This window comes from Monodelphis domestica, chromosome 4, assembly GCF_027887165.1.
Source record: "Monodelphis domestica isolate mMonDom1 chromosome 4, mMonDom1.pri, whole genome shotgun sequence".
Classification (NCBI taxonomy): Eukaryota; Metazoa; Chordata; class Mammalia; order Didelphimorphia; family Didelphidae; genus Monodelphis; species Monodelphis domestica.
In genome coordinates, this window is record NC_077230.1 from 376,758,141 (window position 1) to 376,784,782 (window position 26,642).

The 26,642-nt window shown below is 37.9% G+C and overlaps 1 protein-coding gene across 25 annotated transcripts in view; it reads right to left on the reverse strand.

Moving 5' to 3' along the window:
* The window catches only part of EPB41 (erythrocyte membrane protein band 4.1), a 216,212-nt gene that overhangs the window by 80,174 nt on the left and 109,396 nt on the right, over positions 1 to 26,642 (reverse strand). For all 25 annotated transcript variants that reach the window (XM_056795407.1, XM_056795391.1, XM_056795405.1 and 22 more), the window contains 3 exons: positions 21,898 to 21,940; positions 12,830 to 12,905; positions 11,642 to 11,860 (listed from right to left, as the gene is read on the reverse strand). In XM_056795407.1, the coding sequence (XP_056651385.1) occupies positions 11,642 to 11,860; positions 12,830 to 12,905; positions 21,898 to 21,940 (338 nt within the window). The remainder of the gene's footprint in view (positions 1 to 11,641; positions 11,861 to 12,829; positions 12,906 to 21,897; positions 21,941 to 26,642) is intronic.

Consider the following 26,642-nt stretch of genomic DNA (forward strand, 5'->3'; position numbering starts at 1 on the left):
TTTATCATTTCTTTTAGTACAGTAATTTTCCATTACATTTATGGATTAAGTTTGTTTAGCCATTCCCCAATTGATGGGCATTTACTTTGTTTCCAGCTACCTGGATGTTGTTATAAATATTTTGGCTATATAGCGCCTATCAATGACCTCCTTGAGGTTTTTGCCTAGCAATGGAATATAAATTTAAGTAAGTAGAATGTTCATTGGAAAGAGATCTTTTAAAAGAATGTTGACAAGCAATAACCACAGACTTTTTTTAAAAAGATGATCTTTCCTGAAAGTTTACTGACCCCTATCACTCTAGGTATATACTCTACCACATTACCTTCCAGGGTTTTTTCTCACAAAGAATGCAAGCAAATTGAAAACACTAAAGGCACTGTGCAATTTCCAATATCCTCTTAGCTGCCTTTTATCTCAATACTCCTGAATTGAGTTATTCTGGGAATTAAATGTGAGGGAGGGCAGCTGAAGTTACTTAACAGGACTCTTAATGGGGGCAGGCTGGATGAAAGGGAAATTTTCTGGTAACAGATGGTATCCTGCCCACTGATCTAAACAAAACAGCTCTGGTTAATAGAAACATCCAAATAATGGGGCCCTCTCTCCTTGCTATTAAGATGTCCTCATTAGCAGGCAAATACTGAATTAGATGTTTGAAAACAATCAGTCTTATTGTATAAACAACTCCATTGTGACAGTCTTTGCTTCCCCTTCATCAGTTTCCTCTCAGCTGCAAAGTATTAAGGAGCTGTTATTTTTTTTTCACTGTCATGACAAAATCATCACTACAGTGCAGTACAATCCAAACCAATCAAATGTAATTTCTTCATAATAATAATGCAGTCACATCCCCAGGGAAAAGCTATGTAAATCCCTGTTTCCCATAGGACCGCCCCAAGCTATAGGAAGCACCAGTGGCCTCTTTAACCAGAATCTCAACCAAACCCATCTGTCTTAACCCTCATTAAAAAGAACAAAGTGTTCTCAGAGAAAGGGGGAAAAAAAACCCTCAGGGGAGATGCATTAAACTTACTAATGACTCAGCCTCCCAGAATGATCTTCTACCAAATTCTAAGGAATTACACCTGGATTTTATTTATTTATCGGCTACAAACAAAAGATGTTGAAAGGATAATTATATATACATGCACTTATTTATTTGTGTGTATGTATAAGAAGAAGCCTAGGACTATGTGTCTTGTCTATTCTAATACAAGCTGTGAAGCTAACCAAAAAAAAAGGGGGGGGGGGTATTTGTGGTGATCAGAGTTAAACTGTGAAAATCAGCACAGTATAGCAGACAGATCTCTGTGCTTTGAAGTCAGAAGACCTAAATCCAAGTCTATTTATAGCTCTCTTTACTAGCTAATTATGTGACCTAAGGACTTCCACCTACCAGTGAAAATCTCTGAACCCAGGGTGAGGGTCCTCTTTAGCTGGAGGGGTAGCAGTGTGAACCTTAAAAATTCTCAGACCCTACTTCATAAGGTTAGGATTGTAAACCTTAAAAAAATTACCAGACCCTACTTCATAAGGTTGGGTTAAGACCATTCCCCATTTGGGCAGTGAAGGTACTTGATCAGGAATGTGAGAACTCTACTTCACCATACTTAAGCATGCCTTAGGGGAAGATAAAGTTGTAAACTCTTTGCTGAACAATGAAAAGTACTTAAACCCATACTTATAGTAAGACAAAAAGTTCTTAAGCTATGTCTATTTTTGGATATAATACAAAAGGGTGCTAAGTACCTATAAAGGTCAGGCAACTTGTGAACCTACAAGGAGCAAAGAGGTGAGAACTTACTCAGAGATTCTAGTCTACTCAGGTGTGAATTACTCAAAAGATTAGTCTTCTTAGGTGTAAACTAAGAATGGTCTGTCCTTTGAAAAACGTCTACTGTGATTGGTAGATGGGAGAACTTAGAGGAGGTGACATAGGAGAAAATGCCCTTTATAAGGAGATGAAAAACTGAGAGCAAAAACAGTTTCTTGACACAGTCTCTTGAAGACAGTCTGAGGGAGGTTGACTCTGGCTGGAACTCCCTCTGAGGAGACTCTGTCCCTCTGAATCCTTGCTTGGACAGATCTTGTAGTGAGTGATAAAAGACTGACTGATCCCTCTCTTCCTAGGCTGGCTCATGCCGGCCTAGGCTGATATAGTCCTTTTCTCATTTCCTTTTTCTCTCTTTCTCTCCTTTTCTTTAATTCCACATTTGTATTAATTAAAATCTATAAAACCCAGCTGACTTGGGTATATTTGAATAATTGGGAATTTTTCCTTGGCGACCACCTTATATATTGATTTAAAAACAAGACACTGTAGTGAAAACATATTTTCTGAGGTCACAATTTACTCATCCACTCTTATATCTACTACAATTTAAGTCTTCCACTATTTTAATCTACAGTTTATGGCCTCAACTATTTTTATTATTACAGCAGGGACATCAGAAAAGCAGAAGAAATGCTAGAGAAAATTGTGTAGTTGTAGGAAGAGTGGGAGAAATTGCATAGTGACTTGCAACGTGTGATATTTGTATTTCTTCCACCACTGAATGACTATCATCTGTGATCTCCTTCCTGGATGCAGAGAAGGGACTCAAAGTCCACCTCACTACTCAAAATAAATGTCCTAAAAGAAACAGAAACAAGGCTTCAAATGACAAAAAAAAAGGATCTAAGGTGTAGGGGGGGGGGGTAACTTGACATTTATCAAGATGCTAAAAATATTATATACAGAAGAAAGGAAAGGAACAGCTGTATGATTAGAGCTTAAAAACAGATCTAAGTCTCTCTGAGAGATGCTCTGAGGAGGAAGAAGCTGCTTGACTTCAAAGAATGATATAGTAGAAATACAGAAACTATCAGCTAAGAGGTCACCCAACAAGAGTCAAAAGAATATGAGAATAGTAGTGGTTAGTGATTTCCTGTTGAGGAGTATTGGGGCAACTTTTTGTTAAACTGATAGTTCTGCTGTTTTCCTGGAGCACATATCAAAGAATATATCCACCAAAATGCACTTCTCTGGGCTACTCACCATGCCCCAGAAACCTTTACATCCTGGAATTCACTCCTCAGAATTCCCTTTGCCCTGTGGCCTCTCCCTCTAATTGGAAAGTGGATGACTGTACCCAAAATCTCTATTTAAAAAGGGCACCCAAATCAATCGCCACTTCATTTACCAGATGGCTACACTTCTCTACCAAGTCTTCATGCTGGGCACCTTCTCCTTCCATCCCACCCGTCACTTCTCACTTTCTTTTGTAATGTCTTCACCACTGGAATGTAAGCTCCTTTTAGCACAGACAGGTTTTTGTTGTTGGTTTTTTTGGTTTATATTTATATTCTCAGTGCTTAGCAAGGCACTTGGCACATATTAAGTGCTTGATTAATGCTTGCTGACTGACTGACGACTACTCACTTTAGGTAATTCACATGAGCATAAATGATACTACTTGAAGGAACCTAAAAGAGAATCATAATCACTTATGAAGTCTTGGGCAAAAACCAGATGGACACAGGATTTCCTCCCTTGCCTAATGAGAGCATGAGATATAGAAAGGAAAGATACAGAAAGAAAAAAAGAATGGAATTTGGACTTCTTTTTGGACAGTGGCTTAAAATATGAAGTCGACAGATCTGAGATGGAGTATACCTAACAAAATCTGTTAAGAATGTATCTGCTGACTGCCTTGAAAATGTAATCAAAAGGGCTTTAAATTAAATGCCTGTGCTTATCCTCTCACTTTATTTACCACAGAGGGTAGCTACATTGAGACACAGAAGTTCACAAGAGACAAAATCCAATCCAGACAGAAAAGAGCCAGTAGTAAAACTCCATGGTTTTACATGCTTATGCACAAATGCCTAAAGTTTAGGCAACAAGAGAAACTACAGGTCTTAATGCAGGGGAAAAATATGTCACAGAAGTCACTGAGACTTGGTAGAATGAAACCTATGATTGGTCCATGTGTCTCTGGAAGGGAAAATTCATTGAAAAGAAACAGGATAGCTAAAAGGGAAGGGGTAGGTAGTTCTGAATATAAAGAAGGTATATTCATATGAGGAAATCTAGGAGTCAGAGGAGGAAACAAGATAAAGAATATATGGATGGAGGTCAATGGAGGAAAAAACAGAAGTGATTTTTGGCCTGAGTATACTACAGACTACCTGCACCAGAAGAAGAAACAGATCACAAGCCTGACACAGATACATGATTTGTACAGTCATGTACTAATGAATGCTCTCTCTCTGCCAAAAGCAGAAAAGCTAATAACTTCTTGACTTATCCTTAGTGATATCTTCCTTCAGAAAGTGGAGGAAGGAAGGATAAATTCTCTTCTAGATTTGATTCTCACTAAGAGAGAGATGTTGTTTGTTGAATGATGAGAATCATAGGAGTAAGTAGTTATTCCCTCATAGGGATGTAATTGAGGAGAGGAAATCTAGGTATAGTCCAACAAGTCCCCTAGATTTTGGGAAAACAGATTCAGAGGACTAATTTGGGTACATATAGAACTCACCAATCAATTTTAAAAGTTTTTAAAAGAAATCTAAGAAAGATGGAAGCAAGACTAGGTTACTGAGGATGAACAGAAGGGCATGGCAAGGCCTGTAAAAAATAGTGTCAGAAGTGCTAAAGCTCATGAATTGAGGCTGGTGTGAGAAGCTAAGGACAAAAGAAAAGGGAGGGGGTTGTTTGTTTTTGTCTTTTTATAAACTATATTGAGAGAAAAGGAAGCTCAAAGAAGAAGAGCTTGGCTAGATGGGTTGATTATCGAAAACAGAAAGAAAACAAAGCTGCTCCATCCTGACTTTACTTGTTTCTTCTGCCGAAGAAAATAGTCTTTGCACTAGAAATGATAGAATAAGGTAAGCTAGCGGCTCAGTGAATAGAGTGCTAGGCGTGGAGACTAAAGTCCTGGCATCAAATCTGGCCTCAGACACTTAGCTATGTGCCCCTGAAACATTCTGTCAAAGCAGATCAAAATGTAATTGGGGAATATTTAACAAAATAAATACAAATCCAATAGAACATAGATAACATTAACACATGGTTTTTTAACTTAATATGCCTCTCACAGAGAACCTTAAGTATGGGTTAGTGGTATCCCCCATTTTCCATCTGAGTTTTATATGATTGGCTTAGACTATTAGTTTCATGGTGGTCACACTCTACCTAAAGTATCTAAATGTCGCTGAATTGAATTGAAGGAGACTGCATAGAGATTGATCTTTGACTTTAAAACTTATTTATTCTAAACTATAACTTTTTAATATATTTCTAACAGAATCTTAGAACTGGAAAAAAACAACATGGAGATCCTTGAATCTGAACCTATCATTTAATAGATGAAGAAACAGATGCCCAGAGAGGAAGTGCCTTGTTCAAGTTTCCATGGGTAATTAATTTGCTATCATTAACAGTTTACTGGCAAAGTCAACACTGGAACAGATCTCCTAACTTCAAGTCTCCAGTGTTCTTTCCATTACTCTATGCTCTCTTAATTTACTTTGAGACAATAATTTATAGCTGTTACAGTAAAGATTTCCTTTCCCAGTTATAGCATACTTTTAAAAGATCAAGGTGACTCCTAAGACTCTGGAAAATAACAGAGCCTGGAAGAGGTTAGATGCCTTTGGAAGATTTCAGACCACCAGGATACTACACATAACACATTAATACTTCATTCTCAGCACATTGTGGTTGAAAGTTCCAAAAATACCTAAGGAGGGAGCTTTGGCACAGATGATGGCTCATAAGTTAAAATAATGTTTTACTGTATTTATTTATTTAGGACAAATGGGGTGAGGATGAAGTCACTCCAGTGTTTGCTGACAGCTTTTTAAGCAAGGTTAGTTGATATTGCTAATTAAGGACTTCATGTCAAATAATTAAGAGGTAACTGACAAGTTTACATACCTACCTAGTTCTCATAAATGGAAGGCAATTAATTTTAAAGCCTGATTTGCTAGGGTAAGTTTGAAGTGTTAATTATAGTTTCAAAGTGCCCCCCTGGGCACAAAGCCACTAGGTAAAGGCTCCATTTACATAGGCTGAAATCTACTTTCCCTGGAGAAGGCCTGTATCTCTCATTACTGCTTTTTGTAGAGTTTCTGACTAGGCAAAAGTTTCTAAAATGCAGTGTCTTAGGAGATTAGTAAAAGTTCATAGAATCCTAGAATTTAGAAAGAATCTTAGAGATTCTTTCTAATCTAATCTTTCTAGTCTACTTCCCTCTTCATTTACATTTGAGAAAAAGAGTATATGACTTGTCCAAATCCAAAAAAGTAAATGTTGAAGGTGAGACAAGAATCCACATTTCTGGCTTCATGGTCTAATACTTTCTTTCTGCATTTTCCTTATGTCCAGAAAGAATGAGAGCCAGAAGACTGGCTGCCTCTCACACTTCCTCTTCCTTACCTATTCTATCCTCCAGCCAAACTTGGCTACTTGCTGCCTTCCTCTATTCCAGGGGTCCCCAAACTTTTTAGACCATTGGAGGGCCAGACCTAACCCTAACCCTAACCCTAAATTCGTGCAGTATACAGGTTGCGGAATGCCCTCCCCCAGATTGCTGCTCACCATGCTGATGTCTGCTATTGTGCAGCCACATAATCCTTTGTGCAGCACCTCAGAACAAGACGCCAGGCAAAAGATTATGTCACCAGAAGTAGTACTGTACATGAGCAACGCCTCGCTTTGCGGCTCCACCACATACAGTGCTCCTCTCAGTGACCACCAATGAAAGAGATGCCCCTTCCAGAAGTGCGGTGGGGGCTGGATACATGGCTTCAGGGGGCCGCATATGACCCATGGGTGATAGTTTGGGGACCCCTGCTCTATTCTCTAACTACCACCCCCCAGCCCTGCCTCCCTCCACTCTGCTCACATTGTTCTCTATGCTTAGGATGCTCTTTCTTTCCCATCATGGCCATCCCCACTATAATAGGTAAAGAACATTACTGACAAAGTACCTATAGCTCTGGACACAATCAGTAGAAATATAACCCATATCAGACCACATATATACATATGGTACAGAGAACTCAAGGGGATAGTTTTATTTACACACACACACACACACACACACACACACACACACACACACACACACACACACAATTCAGGTACTTTACCACATAACCCATTAAATGTTTGTTCCTTTCTGAGTTTCAAGTCATTATCTCCATTATATCACTAAATCCATTGTTTGTTTTCTAAAAATCCAGTTTTTTGGTCCATCTCTAAATGGCATGTCAGGAGCCATGATGGTGGAATAGAAGTAGGGAAACTGGAAACCACCATAAGAATCCCCTCCAACCAATCTTAAAATAATGACACAAAACGAACTCAAGAGTGAAAGAACCAACAAGGAGACAAAATGAAGCAACTTTCAAGACGAGAAAAATCTAAAAGAAATGTAAGGGTTAAATTTAATGGTTGGACAATGATTTTATGAAATTATGTGGTCGCCAATATTTATTATATCTCAAGTCAGAAATTTATTTACAAATATTTACAAAATGGAGAGGAAACAATAAAGTAGAGAAAAGTGAAGAGATTAGAGAGGTTATCTATCCTATCAACCTAAATGCTTACTCCAGGTCCGCTTAATCCAAGCAGAAATTAATTAGCTTTCAACCAGGAAGGCTGGTAGTGAGTAACCATGAGGCTGCCCCAAGATAGAAGCTAGTCTCTTCGGAAACTAGGAAAGGAGACAGCCTTTCATTCACCAACGAAGCAGTCCAGGAGTCAGTGTTAAAGCTGAGCTCCAAGCCCACCATCCAAACCATAGTCTCCAGCAACGCTCCCTCTAAGACTCTCCCCAGTCAGAAGACTATCTCCAGAACATAATCTCTTCAGACCACCTTCTCAAAGACAATCTCTCCTGAGGGAGTTTGGGGCTTTCTTTTATGGTGACTTAACTTCTTGTCCCTGCTCCTCTTCACAGGGGCCAATCATAGTTTCCAAATTGTCTAGCACTGTCCAGGGAGTGGTTTCTGTGGGATTCACAACTCTCATTCTCTGAAGGTGTCAGCTCTTATCAAAGGCCTCTGAAGGTATCAGTTCTGATTATAAGATTCACAAGTTTGGGACTGAGTTAAAAGGGTAGAGCTCTCTAAGTAAGTGACTTGTGAATTCTCTTAAGTACCTAGCTAGCTTCTCACTTAGTACTAAGTAGGGTGTTCAATCTTTTGTTGATTCAATTTAAAAGTAGATAAAGGAGAGTTAATCCTGTCTTTAGTCTAGGGGTACTTAAGTTAGCATTAACTCAAGATAGACAATAGAGTAAAGAATTATCTTTCACAATAGGCAGAGAACTCTGGGGCACTGGGGTGAGAAGGAAGCACAGTCAGCAGGAGGCTATATAGTAAGGAGTGAGGAGCAAGCCAAGAGCAAACCACACCCTCATACCCCACACCTGCTGTTCCAGGTTCTGAACCTGAGCCCAAGGCAACATCCAGACCCTGAGACCCTACCTGGGCAGATAAGAGGCCCAAGCTAACACATACCCCTTGAGGGTCCAAGCAAACCTGCAGTGGGGTCCAGAATTCCATCCCAGGGCAATCTGTGCTGAAGCAGCTGATCTGTGTGGGCCCAGAGGGAGGCCAGAAGTCCCAGCCAGGGCCTGTGGCACAGATGTAGATTGCAGTTTGGGATAGTTGGTGAATCCAAAGTTGGGCCCAGTGAGCCTCTCATCAAAGGCTCAAGGGCAAGGCAATCTGTTGTGTGTAAGACCTGATCAAACCCAGAGAGAGACCAAAAGCTTCACCCAAGCTAAGCCAGACCAGATCAAGCCCACAATGAGACCAAAAGCCTATACACAAGTCTGAGGTGAAAATTTAAATTGAATCAGTAGTGGGAGGTGACACTCAGAGCTCCCAGCCCTCCATCATACCTTCTAGGAAGAACTGAAACTGGCAGAAACCCCAAAATAAAGCTAAAGGTAGCATCAAGGAAGGTCTAAATGATATTGTGAAAGAGAATTTAAACTCTGTCTATTTTAAGTTAATCAAGAATCTAGAATCCCCTGCCTTTTACACTTAGTTAGTCACGAACACTTAGTATGAACCTTTTACTAGAAAAGGAAGTTTATACCCTAAAAGAAAACTTCATATAAGCAGGAGCCTCTGGGACCCTGGGGTTCTTTTGTGATCTTTTCCCTCACGGGTGTGAGCTATGGTGAGATTCTTTGGGGGTTTTTTGGCTCCTCCAACAGATGGAGCTCTTGGACTGCACAGCGTCTTTTGTAACTTCCAATTTGGCTTCCTGATTCGGACTTTGGATTCTGGTGAAGATTCAGCATTGGATTTGTTCTGGGTAGGGACTTCTGCCTTGGTGGCTCTTGCTGAAAGAGGGATTCTTCTGCCTAGAGATTCTGTGTGGATTGCTGGAGGAGTTTGGCTTCAGTGACTAGCTTGGGTTGAGGAGACCCTGGCCTGAGGCACTGTTTTTGTTTGTTTGTTTGTTTTACACTTAATATAAAAAAGCCTTTATCCTCAAATGTTATAGCATTGCATACAGTTTTTGTTTAAGGTCTTAATGTTTATGAAATTCTTACTTTGATTCAGGACATATACATATATCTAAAAACTGAGGTCTAATCAGTTACTAGTCAAAAAAGAAATCAAATCAACTATGTAATTATAAATAGTCTGAATCCAGATGAAGCATAAAACAGCTTGTTAAATAAGTATCGATGTTATTTTTGTGTAAATGTTTTTATTTATAGGCATTTATATACCTAATACTATCTGTTTAAATCATGATAGGGAGAAATTCAAAGCCCATATTCAATTACAACAATATAAGTACCTGAAATAGCATTTGTGAATTCATGATGTTCTTCAAATGAATTCAATTCTAAATGGGAGGATGCAGAACAGTTCACTGATCCTATTTCTTGAATTTTTTCTCCTTGACAAGATGAGTCATCATTCACAACAAAACTTTTATGGCCTCTTTTTAAAATGAGATATTATCCCTGTACTGTTCAAAGGTATTGAGTTACATTTGGTAACTGTTGGACAGCTTCCTTTGCCATCTGTATTTAGAGATAATGAACTATGCTTTTCAGGACAAACAATATCATCTATTGTTGACTTAGGGTTTTCAAGTTTATTCTCAAAAACTTTAGCTTCTATTGTAATGCTTGCGTTCACTGTTTAAAGGGAAGATCTCTCCAAGAAATCCATGCTGATGGTTTCTTCAGATGTTTGACTCATTTTAAACTTGGAACTTTTCCTATCTTGGGATGTTGAATTTGGTGGAGAAAATTTCAGGAGATTTCTCCTGTCTTTGGTGGGACGCTTTCTTCAGTGAGGCACTCAGATCTGGACTTAGGGTATTTAGCTAGGCAATATTTTCTACCTCCTTCCTATATTTCCCACTTTTACTATCTCTATCTTACTGTAATAAAACTACTAAAGCTACTAACTGCCTTTTGACTTAAGAGTTAAGCATTATAAATGGTAACCTCAACAATTTTTTAGATTCTTATATTTGTCAAATCCATTTTAATTATTACAGTATCAAAGAAATATTTTCAAGGATCCATCTGTGTGCTGAAAAAACTTTGCAAGTCTCCAACATTCATTCATTGGCACATTTCCACAGTGCAGACTATATACAAAGCACTGTGAGTGAATGTGCTGAAAAGTTCTACTTAACAAGCTCATTTTGGAGAGCAATGTTGGCTACTCATTTTGGAAGCAACTACTAAAACTAGACCTTGAAGTTATCCCATCAAATGCATTATTTGGATGACCCTGTAAGATAAATGTCCCACTGGACACAACTTAAAATGATCCCATTTAGATCTCCGGATTTGGGCCACCTATGGTTACACTGTTATTTGGGGATATTCCACATAAGGTCTACACTAAAAGAGTGTTCAAATTCAAACACATGCAACTGAAAACACTTGTTCCATATAGTAGCAGAAATGGATAGGGACATAAGGGTTGTGCTCAGAGAAATTGCAGCTGAGCATTATTCTACTCTGGTAACTTTCTGATTAGTCATAGGAAAGGTCCTTTGTTATTTAGCCACTCAACTCACACCTCCATCTGAAAATCCCAACTCCAAGTGTTCAAGCTCAGGCTAAGACAACAATAATAACTTATCAATCCACTCCACAGCAAATCATTCATAGCACAGAGTTTGGTAGAAGGAAAAAAAGTCAAAACAATATGGATAATTAATGCTTCTAATCTCCCCAGTCGGGAGAAAAATAGTAGTGGCATCAATGAATTAATAAGTCAGAACTGAGTATTTTGAGTATCTCAATGATTACTAAATCTGACTCCTTTTTTATTCCCTTCCAAAATATTTTTGGTCTATCACAAAGTCACTAGTTGAGAGGGAAGAAGTTTAGAAGAGAAGACAGCAGGTTGGGCAGAGAGACCAGGAATCAATGATATAGGAAAAGTCTTCTATTTTTCTCTGTGAAACAGATTTATTATCATGTTAACATTTTAATTTTTTTTCTCTGTGGATCCCAATGCACTAAATAAAACATAATTCCACAATCTGAAAAAGAGATCAAGCAGATAAATACAAGTCAATTACAGAACCAAAATTCAAATTCACTGTCTAGGAAATAAAGACAAGGCCCTGGAGCCATATATTTACCTATATGACTTATGAAGTTCCATGACCTTCTCCTCAAGCTCTTTGGTCTGATTTGGAGCCAGTTTAAACTCACTAACATAATCAGCACCATGAAGTTCTGGGTCATAGTCTCCCAACTCAGACTGAACAGTGTAAGAACTCAACAGAGCTAAAGTGGCAAAGGAGCAGGGCAGTCGTCCTGTAACAATGTCTTGTCGAAGCTGAAGACATAAGTAATACCTGAAGTCAAAGGGGAAAAAGCATTATCACATTAAATTACTATACAGTGAAGGAATAATCACTCAGAAAGAGATGAGAAAATTAAGAGGGAAAAAAGCAGAATATCTTTTATATAAAAAAGATGCCACCAGTGTTCCCCTACTAGGAAGTCATGCCCTTGAGGTGATTCTTCTAAGAGTGGAGACTTCTGGTGGATACACTTTTGGTCCCCCAACCCTGAAAGATAAGTCATTTACCATTTCATTTCTCAGAAGATTCTGAGAAGATTATTGGAGTCTTTTGATCAGTTTTTAGATACTGGGTAGAAAGATGTGCTATTGTTATAACTGTGTTACAACTGTGAGAAGCAACCAACCAAAAAGAGACCCTTGAATCAAGCTTTGCAGACAAAGGTATGATATACCATAAGTGTGCACGTTAAGGCTGACTGGGTGAGGCTGATTTCCTTCAAGTCTCAGCTCAAATCCCACCTGTTGGAGGAGGTCATTCTCAGTACCCCTCTCACTATTAGAGCTTTCCCTCAGAGATTTATCTTCTACTTGCACTGTATATGTCTTGTATGTACAATTTTCTCCATGCTATTTCTCCTGACAAATTTCAGTACCATGGGGACAAGGGCAGTTTTCTTGTCTTTCTTTGGGACCTTGGACATCCCACTTCTATAAGCTTCAGCTTCTTTGTCAACATGGAAAGTGGACTACATAGCAAGTAAGGCCAATTTCAACTCCCAAATGACATAATTCTATAATTCTAAGTAAGGGCAGAAAATCAGAAGGTTAAGAACTAAAATTCTGTGGCTTCAGAATATCAAAGTGAATATAAGAGAAGAAAGCTAAAAAAAAAAGTTTAGAGATTTCCCTCTCCAATTCTTATACCCAAATCTTCTTCATCCTCATTCTAGAAATGGAAATTCCCTGTGCTTAGAACAATGGAAATTACTTTTAATTAACTTAATAATTCAGGTATTACCTTGTTATATCTTCTGATAATTGTGCTGGATCAGGTGGATAAAACTTCACATTGAATGTAAAATTCCAAGGGGCTCCTATAAATACATAAAAGCATTTTGTCAACTAACACAGGAAAACAATAACTTATAAGTCAAAAGGATTGATATCAATAATGTTCCAGCACACTATTTCCTAGGGAGAGGATGCCAACCAAAAATAAATAGAAGAAAAAAAAAAGACAAGAACCAGTGAAACACATCTTTGAAATAAGTGGCCCAAAACAAAAGGGATCAGTCAAGAAAGATAGCTTTTAAAGTAATATGCTGAATTTATTTTATACTTAAAAGAAAAGCAAGCTGTCTCTAATAAAGATTTCACAAACAATTCTCTCTATTCTACTATGTATATAAGAAAGTGTTCATTTTAGTTGATGTTTATTAGGTTCAGGAAAAAATAAGTACAAAACATGTAATCCATAGGGCTCATTCAGGTCTCAAGTTGTTTAGAACAAATGGAGTAGGTAAAAGGCAGGTATTGGGAAAATGTGCATATGTCTCCACAAATGTGGATAACAGTAGCTAGACTATAGGAAAAAAAGAGTAGTAGAGATACCCATAAATTGACATTATACAAAAATCAAAGAAAAAACCAGTAATAAAATTAATAACTTCACTATTTACTCAAATGCATAAAATATGGCAATGATGGTGAACCAAAGATGGGCATGGGTACCAAAGATGGCATGCAGAGTACTCTCTCTGTGAACATTCAACCACCCTCCTGCCCTTTCCCCTTCTCCCTGAGTTCATTACTAAAAAGGCAGAAGGACTTGGGCAGAGCTGCTCCCTTCCCCCCTCCACCATGCCTCACAACATTTTTTCACATCCCCTGCCCCTTTGCCCAGCAGACCAACGGGAGCACATAGGGGCTAAGCTGGATGACTCACAGATGGCAGAGCTGGAGGGGAGCAGAGCGGAGCACTTGGGCCACTCCATTCCGCCTCTCTACACTCTCCGAGGACATTCCTCACTTCACCTGACCCTCTGTCCAGTAGCCCAACAGAAGTATATTCTCCCTCCCCTATGTGGGGAAAGGGGGAGCAGAGCACTCTGTAGAGGGGTAGGGTGGGGGCAGAGTCTGGCACTCCATCTCTAAAAAGTTCACCATCACTGAAATATGGGCTACAAACAAGGTCAACTAGATCACCTAATATATGGATGAAAATGTTATGTCCTCTAAGTTTTTATAAGACTTGGAAGGATAAAATCTATAACCATACCTTATTAAAAAAAATAAAAGGGGATGGGGAGTTAGCACTGCTTATTGAGAAGATGTATACTCATGAGCAAATCCAGGAACTAGGATGGTGGTGATAAGAGAAGCATGGTGAAAAACAAAAATAATTCTCTGGGGCTCAGTTTCCTCAAGTGTAAAACAAGGGAATTGGACTCCAAAGTTCCTTCTAGCTCTACATCTATGATCTAATGAATATATAGGTCAAAGATCAGAGGAGGCTGAAACAAAAAGGGCACTGCTATCAGAGTATACTATGGACAACTCAGACAGAAAAATGAAAGAGCCAAAGAATTCAGGAAATAAATCAAAACCATCCATTGGAAGCAAGATATATTAGTAGTAGGAGTTGTCAGTTATCCAACTATCTATAAGACCTGTCTCTGTAAAAAGTATAACTAATAATTTGTAATTTGCTTTATAATTTTTAAAATGTTTTATTGTTATTTTTTGTTTCTTACACCATCATAGTATCTCATGTATCTCTCCCTCTCCTCAGTCCTGAGAACTCTCATTTGACAAATATTAATTTTTTAGAGGAAAAAAAAATTAGAAAAACTGACGGATACATTGAAAATGTATGTGCTACAATATGTAAAACCTGTGGACCTCTACCTCCAAAGGCGGGTGGGTTAGGATTATCTTCTCATATCTGTTCATTCAAGGCTTCCTTGATCTTTATTACTTTGTTATATTTATTTTTAATTCTTTTGAATGTGATTGTTCTTTCCATTTACATTGTGGGAATTGCTGTATGTTGTTTTCTTGGCCTCTGCTTACTTCACTTTCCATTAGTTTATATGGCTCTTCCCATGCTTCTCTTGTATTTATAATTCATATAATTTTTTTACAGCATGGTAATATTCCATTACATTGCTATTCCAAAATTTGTTCACTTATACTCCAATTGATAGGCCTCTACTTTGTTTCCAATTATTGGCTATCATATTGGCTATCAGAAAAAAAGTGCTGCTATAAATATTTTGATGCATATGGGGACTTTCTTCTTATTTATGACTTCCTAAGCCTAGTAATAGAGCCTCTGGTTCAAAGAGTATGGACATTTTAGTCACTTTATTTGCAAAATTGTATTAGGAATATAGAATATTACATATACTCTCACAATAACTTGATATATTGATTAGTTTTACTGAACTTTCTTTTTTTAATATTTGTTTTACAAGAGGTAGATTGCAAATTAAGGAAGGGGAAAAACCTATTCAGAAATGAAGAGAGATAAAAGATAAAAAAATTTTTACTTAAGAAAATAAAAGAGATTAATAATAAGGATACTTCTTTTTTCAGCTTAATGCTCATCTTTAAAACTTTCTTGTTATGTAACTTCATGACCATAAGATTCTCAAAGAATAAGGTCTTCTTCTATAAGCCAGAAATGAACCTTTCTCTTTCCCAACAACTCTATTGCTGTTGAGGACATTATCCTCCTTTGTAAAATGGAGATTTGAACCCTGGACTTCAATCCCCAGAAGTCCTTGGTACTTCCCAGAATTCCCTATAATCTCACCTGAGTGTGAGAACACAAGTTAGTATTTAAAGGGTTCTCTGCCTCCCAAGCTCTTTCTTCTTCCGCTTCTAAGCACACGAGTCTCTCTACTGGGCATGCAAGACGTAGTAAGTGAATTTTGAATGGGCTAATCAGCCTTAGGCATGTGCTTTTCATATTTTGTATTTCTTTATCCTTGATTTCAAATAATCTTTAATAAACCTCATAAAATATAATACTTTTATCAGTAGAAACTAATTTAATTTTTATAGTTTGTCTGATCACGTCAGTTGTGACGAAATACTCTCAATCTTCTTAACTTTCTTAAATCTTTTCTCTACTGTGACTAAGTTCAGCTTTTAATAGCTACTGACTATAGATGTTTTTAAAAGCCACGTTCCTCCAAGGATTTTCAGAAAAGCCTCTTGATCAGCTCTGCTCCTGCTGCCTGCTCTTGCTTCCCGCTATCCCCAATTGCCTCTCCGCACCTTCTTGACCAAGATAGCTCACCTGGTCCCGGCCCTGTCCACCCCTGCTCCAGCTCCTGGCCTCTCTCTTGCTCACCTGGCCCAGCTGATCCCCGGCCCCAGCAACTCTGGCCTCCGACCCAGATGGTTCATCACCCCAGGTTGCTGGTAGCTGCCCTTTGTGTATGTCTTTGGAATCAAACACCAGCTGGTAAAAACAAGGGTGATTTTTCCTTAGGCTACAATCAGCCTCCTTGTGGTGGCAGGGGACCACAAGGGGGAACGAGGAGAAGGAAGAGATTTTTCCAAACAGGAAGTTACAAGCATGGCTTATTTCAAAGGGTATCTTTTGAGTACACTGGTCCTTTAATTTTTCTCACCTGAGATTCAGGAGAGAATGTCAACTCCCTGCAATTCTTTGGCCCAATTTGAGATTCCAAAACCCCACCCTCACTATGGGGGAGCAGCTCAGTGGATTGAGAGTCAGGCCTAGAGATGGGAGGTCCTGGGTTCTAATCTGGCCTCGGACACTTCTGGGCAAGCCACTTGACCTCCCCCTCCCCATTGCCTATCCCTTACCAATATTCTGCCTTCTGACAATAGGCATCTAAATGGATGAAAAAAACCAATGAATTTTAAAGAGACTGGAGGTTATATTTTTAAGGCAGTTCAGACTCCAATGTTTTATAAAAATATCTGTATTCTATTGCTTTTTGCTGATTGTTTTAAGATTTAATTTTGTTGAAGTTCATATATTAATGTATTCAATACTATTCGGTTACACTGAACTGGGTTTTAACTACTGTTAAATTCTGTTGCTTTTCTCCTATAACTATACTGAACAAATATTATTTAATAAGCCCATATATTAAAATAGCCTTTTTCTGTTTTGAATTTGTAAACTGTCACAAGGAGGATAGATGGACTTCATCAGAACTGGTTACAATTATATAACAACCTTTGAACATTTTAATGAGCTAAATATCTAAATATCTTAAATTAAACCTTCCAGTCACTCCAACACATAACCTCAGAATCATCATTGATTCTTACTCTTCTCCACCACATGAGTTGCCAAATCTTGTTATTGCTACCTTTTCTACATCACTCTGATCAATCCCCTTCTCTCCACTCATATAGTCACCACATAAATTCAGGCCCCATCACCTCACATCTGGATTACTGCAACAAACTTCAAATATATCTCCTTGCCTCCAGACTCTCCTCCCTCCAATTCATCCTCCACTAAGTTGCTGAAGTGATTTTGCCTAAGCATAAGCCTGACCATTTCACCACTGCCACTGCTACTCAATAAACTTCTGGATCCTTGTTATCTCATTAACACAAATAAAACATGAGATATAAAAATTCATACATCTGCATCTCAAAAGTTCTTAAGAGGTATTTGTGCCCAACCTGTGGGGAAGTCTTCAGAGCTCAAACTGATCTGACGAGCTATAGTTAGACACATTGTTAATTGACCCAACATAGTGATGACATTTTGGTCCTCTTTGAAGACCAAGGACAACAATCAATCAACCAATCTCCTGGATAAAATATAAAGTGGATTCTCTTTAGAGTCTGGCCCCTTCTTAGCTCTTCAGCCTTCTGAAATTTTAATGCCCTCCATGCATTCTACTATCCAGCTACATTAGACTACATAGGTGACACTCCATCTCCAGACTTCATGCCTTTGCACTGGTTGTCCCCTACAAATGAAATGCTTTCCTTCCTCTTTGCTTCCCTGTCTTCATTAGCTTAAATTCTACTTTTTTCAAGAGTATGAATTTTAGATTTACTCCACCCTGCTTAATCTAACAAAACAGGAATGTCTATACCTCTTAAGGATTAAGTGTTGAGAAGGATGGCCTATGAGAGACATGTGCTAGCAAATGACAAATCAGAAACAATTGACAGACCCCTGGGCTATCCTAAGTCAAGCTTAAGCTACCATTAGTATATGTGAGATGCAGGAAGTGATATAAAAACGGTCTATATATTTCGTGTCACTTCCTCTCTCCGGCCTCTTTTCGCAGAGTGGTGGCTCTGGCTCTTATGGCGTAGAGGTGACTTGTGGCAGCATGCTGAGCATCTTGGTGTGGCTGCAGCTATTGTCCAGGTTTGGCAGTGAGCATCCTTGATACAATACTGGGAGGAGCTTAGTAGCCTAGTTCAGGTGGGATGTCTTCTCTGAGCTCTCTTGTAGTTTAGACTGATTCCTTTTCCTTTACCTTCCAAAACACTATCCTTTTAGGAAGCCCCTAATCTTCTGATGAGGCCTCGTGGCAAAGGTCTTTGAACTCCCCCTGGCACAGACTTGGCCGGAGAAGTCCTATACCCTTTTCCCTCTCTCTTCTTCTTAATTCCTTCCCTCTATATTAATTAAACCACCATAAAATTTCAAAACTGACTTGAGTATTTTATTTGGGATTTGAATTAATCCCTGGCAACCAATTAAATTTATATTCAGTCTCAACCCTAAAATTTACCCTTACAAGAGATCTATCCAAATCCCTCATCTGCTACTGATGTACCTTTCTCAGATTACCTTCCATCTACTATGTATATCTTGTACGTGCTTATTTATGTGCTGTTTCTCACATTAGAATGTGAGCTCTTTGAAGACTAGGAATGTTTTTTTGTTTTTCTTTTTATCTCCAGTGATGAGCACAGTACCAGGCATAAAATAAATACTTAATAAATGGTTGTTGACAAAAAAAAATTGTTATCAGTCCTATTTCAACCACTGACAATCATTTATTAGGCATCAACTCTGTATGGGTCCTAGGAACTCAAAGACAAAGGACAAAACATTCCTTGCCCTTAAGGATCTTACATTTTCCCTAGGGAAAAAGATTGCACATGTAAATAAATACAAGGTAAGGGAGAAAGGAGGGATTAACAGCTGGTGATTTCAGGAAAGAGAAGATTGCACTTAACAGCTATATTCAAATATAGCTGAGAGACAGAAACCTAAACCGACAGATGACTGACTAGAAGGGTCCTCAGAAGTAGTCTAGTTCAATTCCTTTAATTTTTCAGAAGGAAGTGAGGCCAAGAGAGATTAAGTAGCATGTCTTTGGTCACACAGGTAATGAGTAGCAGAGGTGGGATTTTGAACTCATGTCCTCTGTTTAGAAGAAAGTTGCCTTAGATATATATATTGAACACAGAATACATGAGAGCTGATGAGATAGATCCCCAAAGCAGTATAAAGAGAGGGCAGAAGAGAAGAGGATAGTCTTGAGGTACACTCACAGTTGGGGGTGGGGAGGACATGAATTATATAAGGAGAATGAGATAGAATAGTCAGACAAGTAGGAAAACCAAGAAAAAGTAGAATCATAAAAATCTGGGAAAAAAATAATCAGATATTTAAACAGGCAGAAACTTAAAAAAAACACTTGGATTTGGCAAGCAAGAGATTATGGATAACTTTGGAGCGAATGTTTTAATTGAGTAAAGAGGTCTGATAGCAGATGAGAAGTGAGTAAGAGGAGGTGAATTAGAGGAAATGAGTATAGAACAGCTTTTTCTAAAACTTTGGCTGTGAAAGGGAGAAGAAATAAAATAGACTAGGAAATAGTGGGGTCAAATGAGGGTTTTTAAAGGATGAAAGAGAACATAGCATATTGGGCAACAGAGAAGAAGTATATTTAAATATATAGAAAGAAACTGAATATTGGCAGAGGTGGTAGGGGAATGATTAGGATGCCAAATTTCCAGGGGAGTAAGAAGGAAATGGAATCTGGGTAAAATAGAGGATTTGGCCTTAGTGAGGAAAATGGAAATCTCCTCTTAAAGATGGAAATAAAAGAGGATATAAGGGGGGATGATGTCAAGGGATTCTGAGATCCAATCTAGGAAAGAACTGAGAACTCATCGGCAGGAAAATGGTCTCTATTTTCTCAGTAAAGAATCACTTACATGGGGCAGCTGGGTAGCTCAGTGGATTGAGAGTCAGACCTACAGATGGGAGGTCCTAGATTCAAATCTGGCCTCAGACACTTCCCAGCTGTGTGATCCTGGGCAAGTCATTTGACCCCCATTGCCTAGCCCTTACCACTCTTCTGCCTTGGAGCCAATACACAGTATTGACTCCAAGACAGAAGGTAAGGGTTTAAAAAAAAAAAAGAATGACTTATAGGCATTAATAGCTTGTTTTTAACTAAGTTCTGTTGGTATGCTTCTATAGTGTTTTATTTCACCTTTAACACTGACTTCAACATTTGTTAATAGTAGTAAATAAAATAAATTATATTTTGAAGGAGTTCAGATTCTCCAACAATTCTTCCATTTAAACACTCTGGATATCTAACAAAAGACCATTTGGAAACTATAAAGCAATGATCTTCTTCAATGTTTAATTTAATATTAGACAATGCAGTAAAGGAGATGTCTGAAAACAAATCAAAGCCAGAGCCCAATAAGTGTAATCCATTTCTACTTCCTTATAATAAAAAAGTCTACAATGGCATTCCATTGAGAAAAATAATTCTTAATCTGATTGTCAAAGACAAGTCAAAATTCTTTTTTTCTATTTTTTCTTTCCCAATTACATGTAATAACAATTTTCAACATGTTTTCTGTAACTTTGAGATCCAAATCTTCTAACACCTTCCTTTCTCTCGTCTTTCTCTGAAATGGCAAGCAACTTGATCTGAACTATACATGTATAATCATGCAAAATACATTTCTACACTGGTCATATTGTGAGAGAATACTCATATGAAGCCAAAACCCAAAACAGAAACACATACAAATAAAATAAAGTGAAAAATAGTATGCTTCAATTTGCATTCAGAGTCCATCAGTTCTTTCTCTGGAAGTAGATAGCATTTTTCATCATAAGTCCTTCAGAATGACAAGCCATAACTCTTAATGGGTCAATTGTTATTTATAATTTACAACTTAAATACTTTTCAACAAGTTGAAGATACAATCCGTTTTACTGTACCTTAATCCAGGCACCACTAACATATAATGTTAATTAATTCTAACTGGGTCTGAAATGAAGTTTAGATTTAGAGTATCTAAATCCTTTCCTATCTCTCTCTCCCTTCCACTAACCCCTAAAAGACTGACTAAAAAAATTTAATAATAAAAGCAACTTGCAAAAAAGAATGCTTAAGCCACTTAAAAATAAACTATTTTCTTTCTTTTTAAACAAACTATGTTCAATTCAACAGCCATGGAAGAACCATTTATATAATAAATCTGGCTCCAATTAAACCAAATTTCATTTTGTACTCTATACTGGTTTTCCTCTCCACTTAGTCCAAATTAGTTTTAAAAGTACTCAAAATGATCACAACTAATAGAGCTTTGAATAATACATCTACTGTGCAGAGAACACAAGTCACTCAGGATTACATTCAACATTGCTACAACTTTTTCTCCCTTGTCAGGGGATAGGATAAACTGATAAGAAAGCAGAGGCCCAGGAGTTGTAAGTGACTACCGATCTAATCATTTCAATTCTATCACTGTTTTCATACTGCAATTAACAATTCTTTGCATTTCTCAAAAGCTTTCTCTAAAATCACTTAATCGAAAATTCTTCTTCAGACCTACAATCATCTTTAATGAAAGCCACATGTCTAGGCAGAAGAGGTCTATCTCCAGTTTCAGGATGATCCATCTTCATTACCTTGCCATATCTTCCTATTCACTTTGCCTACTGTTAAAAAACTGCCTTGAAGGCCTTGCCTCATTCCAAAAATGTCAAATTAGGGATTCTAAAGTTACTCATAATTGGAGAAAATGTGATCTACCAATAAGATTTAAGAAATACCACTGAAATGGGTAAGGATGCCCACTTACCATGAACCTGCTTTTTAATTTCTTTGGCAGAATCCAGCCAGGTCTGTAAAAAAAAAGAATAAAAGACAATTCATACAGAATTCTACAAATTTATCACCAGAAACAACAGAAAGTAGAAATCCAGTTATTTGTAAACACTCAGCACTTTTGACCAGAGCTGCCATGTCAAACCTAGAGAAAATAAGAGTATTACTGCTTCCCTTAAAAATTTGTGAATAAGTCACAATGGTGCCAGTTCACTCTTTCTACTTCTTGAGAGTGCTAGCAAGTCAAAATAAGAGTGGGGTTTCACTCCCATTCCTATCAATGTAATCAACAGAAGGTCTAGGTACCTTGATTGAATCAAAGAATAAAACAGTTGTGAATAAGTCCTTCATTAATGTGAGAGGATCATAATGCTTTAAGAATTGGATGAAGACAAATAATACCATATAGGAAACACCTTTGAATGGTTTGAAATAATCAAGCATCTTCCTAGGACTATATATAAAAATAGCAGGCAAGCCAACAGTTCCTTTCCCTACCCATGTCCCATCTGGGAGACTTTATTAGTAACAGTAATCCAGGGTGAGATTATTAGTCACTAAGAGAAAGGCATTTTCAATTAGTGTGACTAGTTATAGTGGATAGTCTACTGACTATAGACTCTACCAAAAAACACTGACCTTCAGGGTTGGAAAAGAGAGCTACATCTAGAGGGAACTTCATGACAATTCAACAAAGGGAGAGACTTACTTCTAGTATCAGGAGTTCTGAGTTCTCATGTTCAACATACACAAGTCTCACTATAGAACAATTTCTTCTCTAAGTTTTTGTTAACCATCCCTATGAATGCTGTGTATACTTAAGGGAGAATATGTCTCAGATTTTTAGAATACATACTTTTGCCAACTACAATTTTTGCTATATGCAGTCCTGGCTGCTGATTGGGTAAGTGCTTGTGGAACATCAATCACTTTAATCAAGCCCTGATTCAAGGGCCTACAATTCTACATTTATAAAAATTTTTCTTGTTTGAGAGTAATTTTAGGATAAGAAACTTGTTCCCTCCCTGAATCAAGAAAGTGAACTGTTTGGAGAAGGCGCCATGAAGATGCCTGCAAAAAAATTACACACTGCACCAAAAGATCCAGAATGAACTTTAGGATGTAGTAAAATTGAACTGTGAGAGGTTGGATGCATTTTTTTTTAATGTATACCCTTATGCCAAAGGGGACTGCCCCCTAATTAGCTTTTTGTCAATGCGCCTAACATTGGTTTTGTTCTCTTTCTCTTGTTTCCCTCTTATCCTCCAAATTATTGCATTTTCTCCTTAGAAAATGCAATATTGTATGTACTTCTAGTTAAAGATCTGTAGAGATATAAGTTGGTTATGTGTTCTGATTCATTGGGGAAAGGAGGCATATAAATCTGGGAAATTTCTACATGCTCATAGCCAATGGAATCAAAGAGGGGATTGTGTAATTAGGATTTGCTTCCTAGAACTCTAAATCCCACCTTCCCATGTTCTCTCTCACATTCCATGCTAATGTAGGGAAGATATAAGTTTTGCGTAGCTCTGCCCTCTTTCTCTCTTTTCCCCTAATTGTGGCTGGGAAAGCGGACTTTACACAGGCTTTTACTTTTGTCCTTTTATTTCTTCTACTTCAAGTGATTATTAATAAATCTTATAAAAATAATACCTGGAGTTATTGGTTATAATTTAAATGTTGCATATACCATTGTAATAAATACTTTTTGCTAAAAAATAAATCTAGCTGGTTATTAATAGGAAGCACATGGGGCTTGTGAGAGATACTTGTGTTTGTTCCTAGCATCCCATGACTGGGAATTTCCATCTTGCTAAAGAAAAAAATGAAGATCAGAGAAATTAAGATGATAATATTTGCCCTATAGCTAGAAAGAATACTAGAATCCAACAATCTAATTCAAACCTCTCTTTTACAGATGAAGAAAATGAGACTGAGAGATTAAATGATTTCCCCAACATATAACTAGTAGTAAACAGCAGAACCAGAATGGTACTCAATTCCTCTGAGAGTGCTTTCACAATATTCTGCTACCACACATTGCTGTTGTGAAGCAAAAAAATAAACAAACAAACAATAAATAAATAAGGTACATAGAGTAGCTGATAAATTGTAAAATATGTATTAATTTCGTAAAGGAGAATTTAGAAGGAGTTTAGGCTTACTTCTGGATTTTATTTTTGTTTTTTGCTGTTGATACTATTCATGTTTGAGTTCTTTTTTTCTGGGGTAGAGGAATCCATAATGTGGCATTTCCCCCAAAGAAAATACTTGCTTCACTCATGGGCCGATAATTCCAAGGAGAATAAAAACTAAGCAAGCAGCTGTTTAACTCCAATAATTTTGGTTCAAAGTAGCAATAAATCTTTCATGAGAGCTATAGAAATTAGCTACTGATTTCTTTTTATCTCATGTAGCCAGTGATAAGGGATACTATTGCTCTATTATTAGGCAAAATGAGGAAAAGGAAAGTAAATGTGCCAATATAATTTAAGGAAAATGCAATGCAATTAACTTTTCACTCAGCAAAGAATTGTCACCAATTAATGTTACAAATAGAACACACACATTATACAATTTTTGGGCAGGAATTAAGTTACAAACACCAGGAATAGAGTCTTCCTTGTACCAAAGATGAAGGCCTTCTCCTTGCCCATGGAATAGAGACCATACCCAGTAGGACTTAACTCTTACATTTCTATCAAAAGCAAACTAAGGCAGACTGTCAATATATATGGTTTTATTGTGGCATAGGAAAGGACAGGAAAGGAAACCTTAAGCAAGCCATGATGACAGATGGGAATCATTGTTATCTCATAAAAGGGTGTTCCCAAAACTTGATACATCATTATGACAAAGTCTGGCTACTTTATTTAGGACTCCTGGATTCATTTTTGCTCCAAGCTTCAAAATATCTCTAGGAAGCCAAAGGTCAAGTGAAAGGTCAGGGAGGGAAAGGATCCTGCTCAGGTAAATCTGATTGGTTATCCTATTTTGATAATAAGACAATATAAATAGCTAGACATCCAGAAACTTCTATACTGGTAAGATTATTGACAGAATATTCCATATATAAAGAGTTTTAGAAAACAGGTAGTTATGAGAAAGATGGTACTGTTCACAGAAGGAGACAATGCTAGGGCAAAGAAAAGTATGTGAATGAAACCAATGAAAACAAAAGTCTATTCTGATAACAGTATAGAATCAAACAGAAGGACAGAATCAAAAGAGCTAATAGGGAATTTAAACTCAAGTGAGATTTATATCATGGGTGGGGGGAGTTTGCTTGTTTTTGTTTTATTTTTTAAACCCTTAAATTCCATCTTAGAATCAATACTGTGTGTTATTGTCAGAAGAGCTATAAGGGCTAGGCAATGGCTATAAGGTCTAGGTAATGGGGTTAAGGAGTTTGTCCAGGGTCACAGAGTCAGGAAGTGTCTGAGGCCACATTTGAACCCAGAACCTCCCATCTCTATGCTTGACCTTTAATCCACTAAGCCACTTAGCTGCCCCTTAGGTGTAGTTTTGAAAGCACTTGGTAACCATTTTTTAAAAAATCCTTATCTTCCATCTTAGAATCATTGGTTCTAAGGCATAAGAGCAGTAACGGCTAGGCAATGAGGATTAAGTGACTTGCCCAGGGTCACATAGCTAGGAAGTGTTTGAGGCCACATTTGAACCCAGGGCCTTCCATCTCTAGGCCTGGCTCTCAATCCACTGAGCTACCTAGCTGCCCCCACACTTACTAACTTTTAATGACTAAAGGTCACTAGACCCCAAATGAACTAGGCCCCAGGCAACCAAAAGAAATGCTGGATGGGATTTCTGGGCCACAAACTCTTTGGTAAACATCAACAACAAAAATGGGAAATGGGAGCTGCTATAAGACTTGAGAAAGAAAAATATCTCAAAACTCCCCCATAAGGAGTAGCTTGTCTCTCTTCCAGGATAAAACATCAACTCTGCCACATTGTATTTAAAGCACCTCACAATCTATCTTTAGCCAATTTTTTTCAGGCTTTCTGAACATTATACCTCTTTGGCTCTTCTATGTTCCAAAGGGGCTCATTTATTCTACACATCTGATCTTCCGCACCTCACCCAGGCTATCTCCTGTGCTCTCCCGCTGGCCCTCAGACTTCAGGAAGCTCCAGTTTCCATCCAGGCTACAAGGCTGTATAAAGCTGATCTCTATGCTTCCATTATCCTAGGTATTTAGTGCCTCTTCTCCCTCCCCGAGGCCCCCATTTGTTTCCTCTACACTCACAGGTGTACATGTTCTCTTGCTGAAAGTGTTTTGGTTTTATAGTCCTATCACCAGTGGCTGGCACACACCAAGTACAAGATGAGATGGTACCCCCAAAAGAACTAAGTCTTCACTGTTGCTCTAACAAGTCATCACTCACTGAGGACTTTACCTAAGTAAGGCCTCAAAGTTGGTTAATTCACATTTAACAAGCACCTGCTAGGTGCTGAGCACTGCTGTCTACCTAGGTGCTAGACATTAAAAATACTCCCCTGCCTGCCCACCGAGGACAGGTATATGACATGTGAAGATTAAACTAAATCTCTCCCCTGATTGTGAAGATTAGATTAACTTGCCCATCCATTTTTTAGATTTAATCACAAAAAGTATAAACACTCCATTCACACTTGAGTGGGAGAGGTCTGTGACGCATGTGTGCGATAGTAGGTGATGAATCAGAATCAAACTGA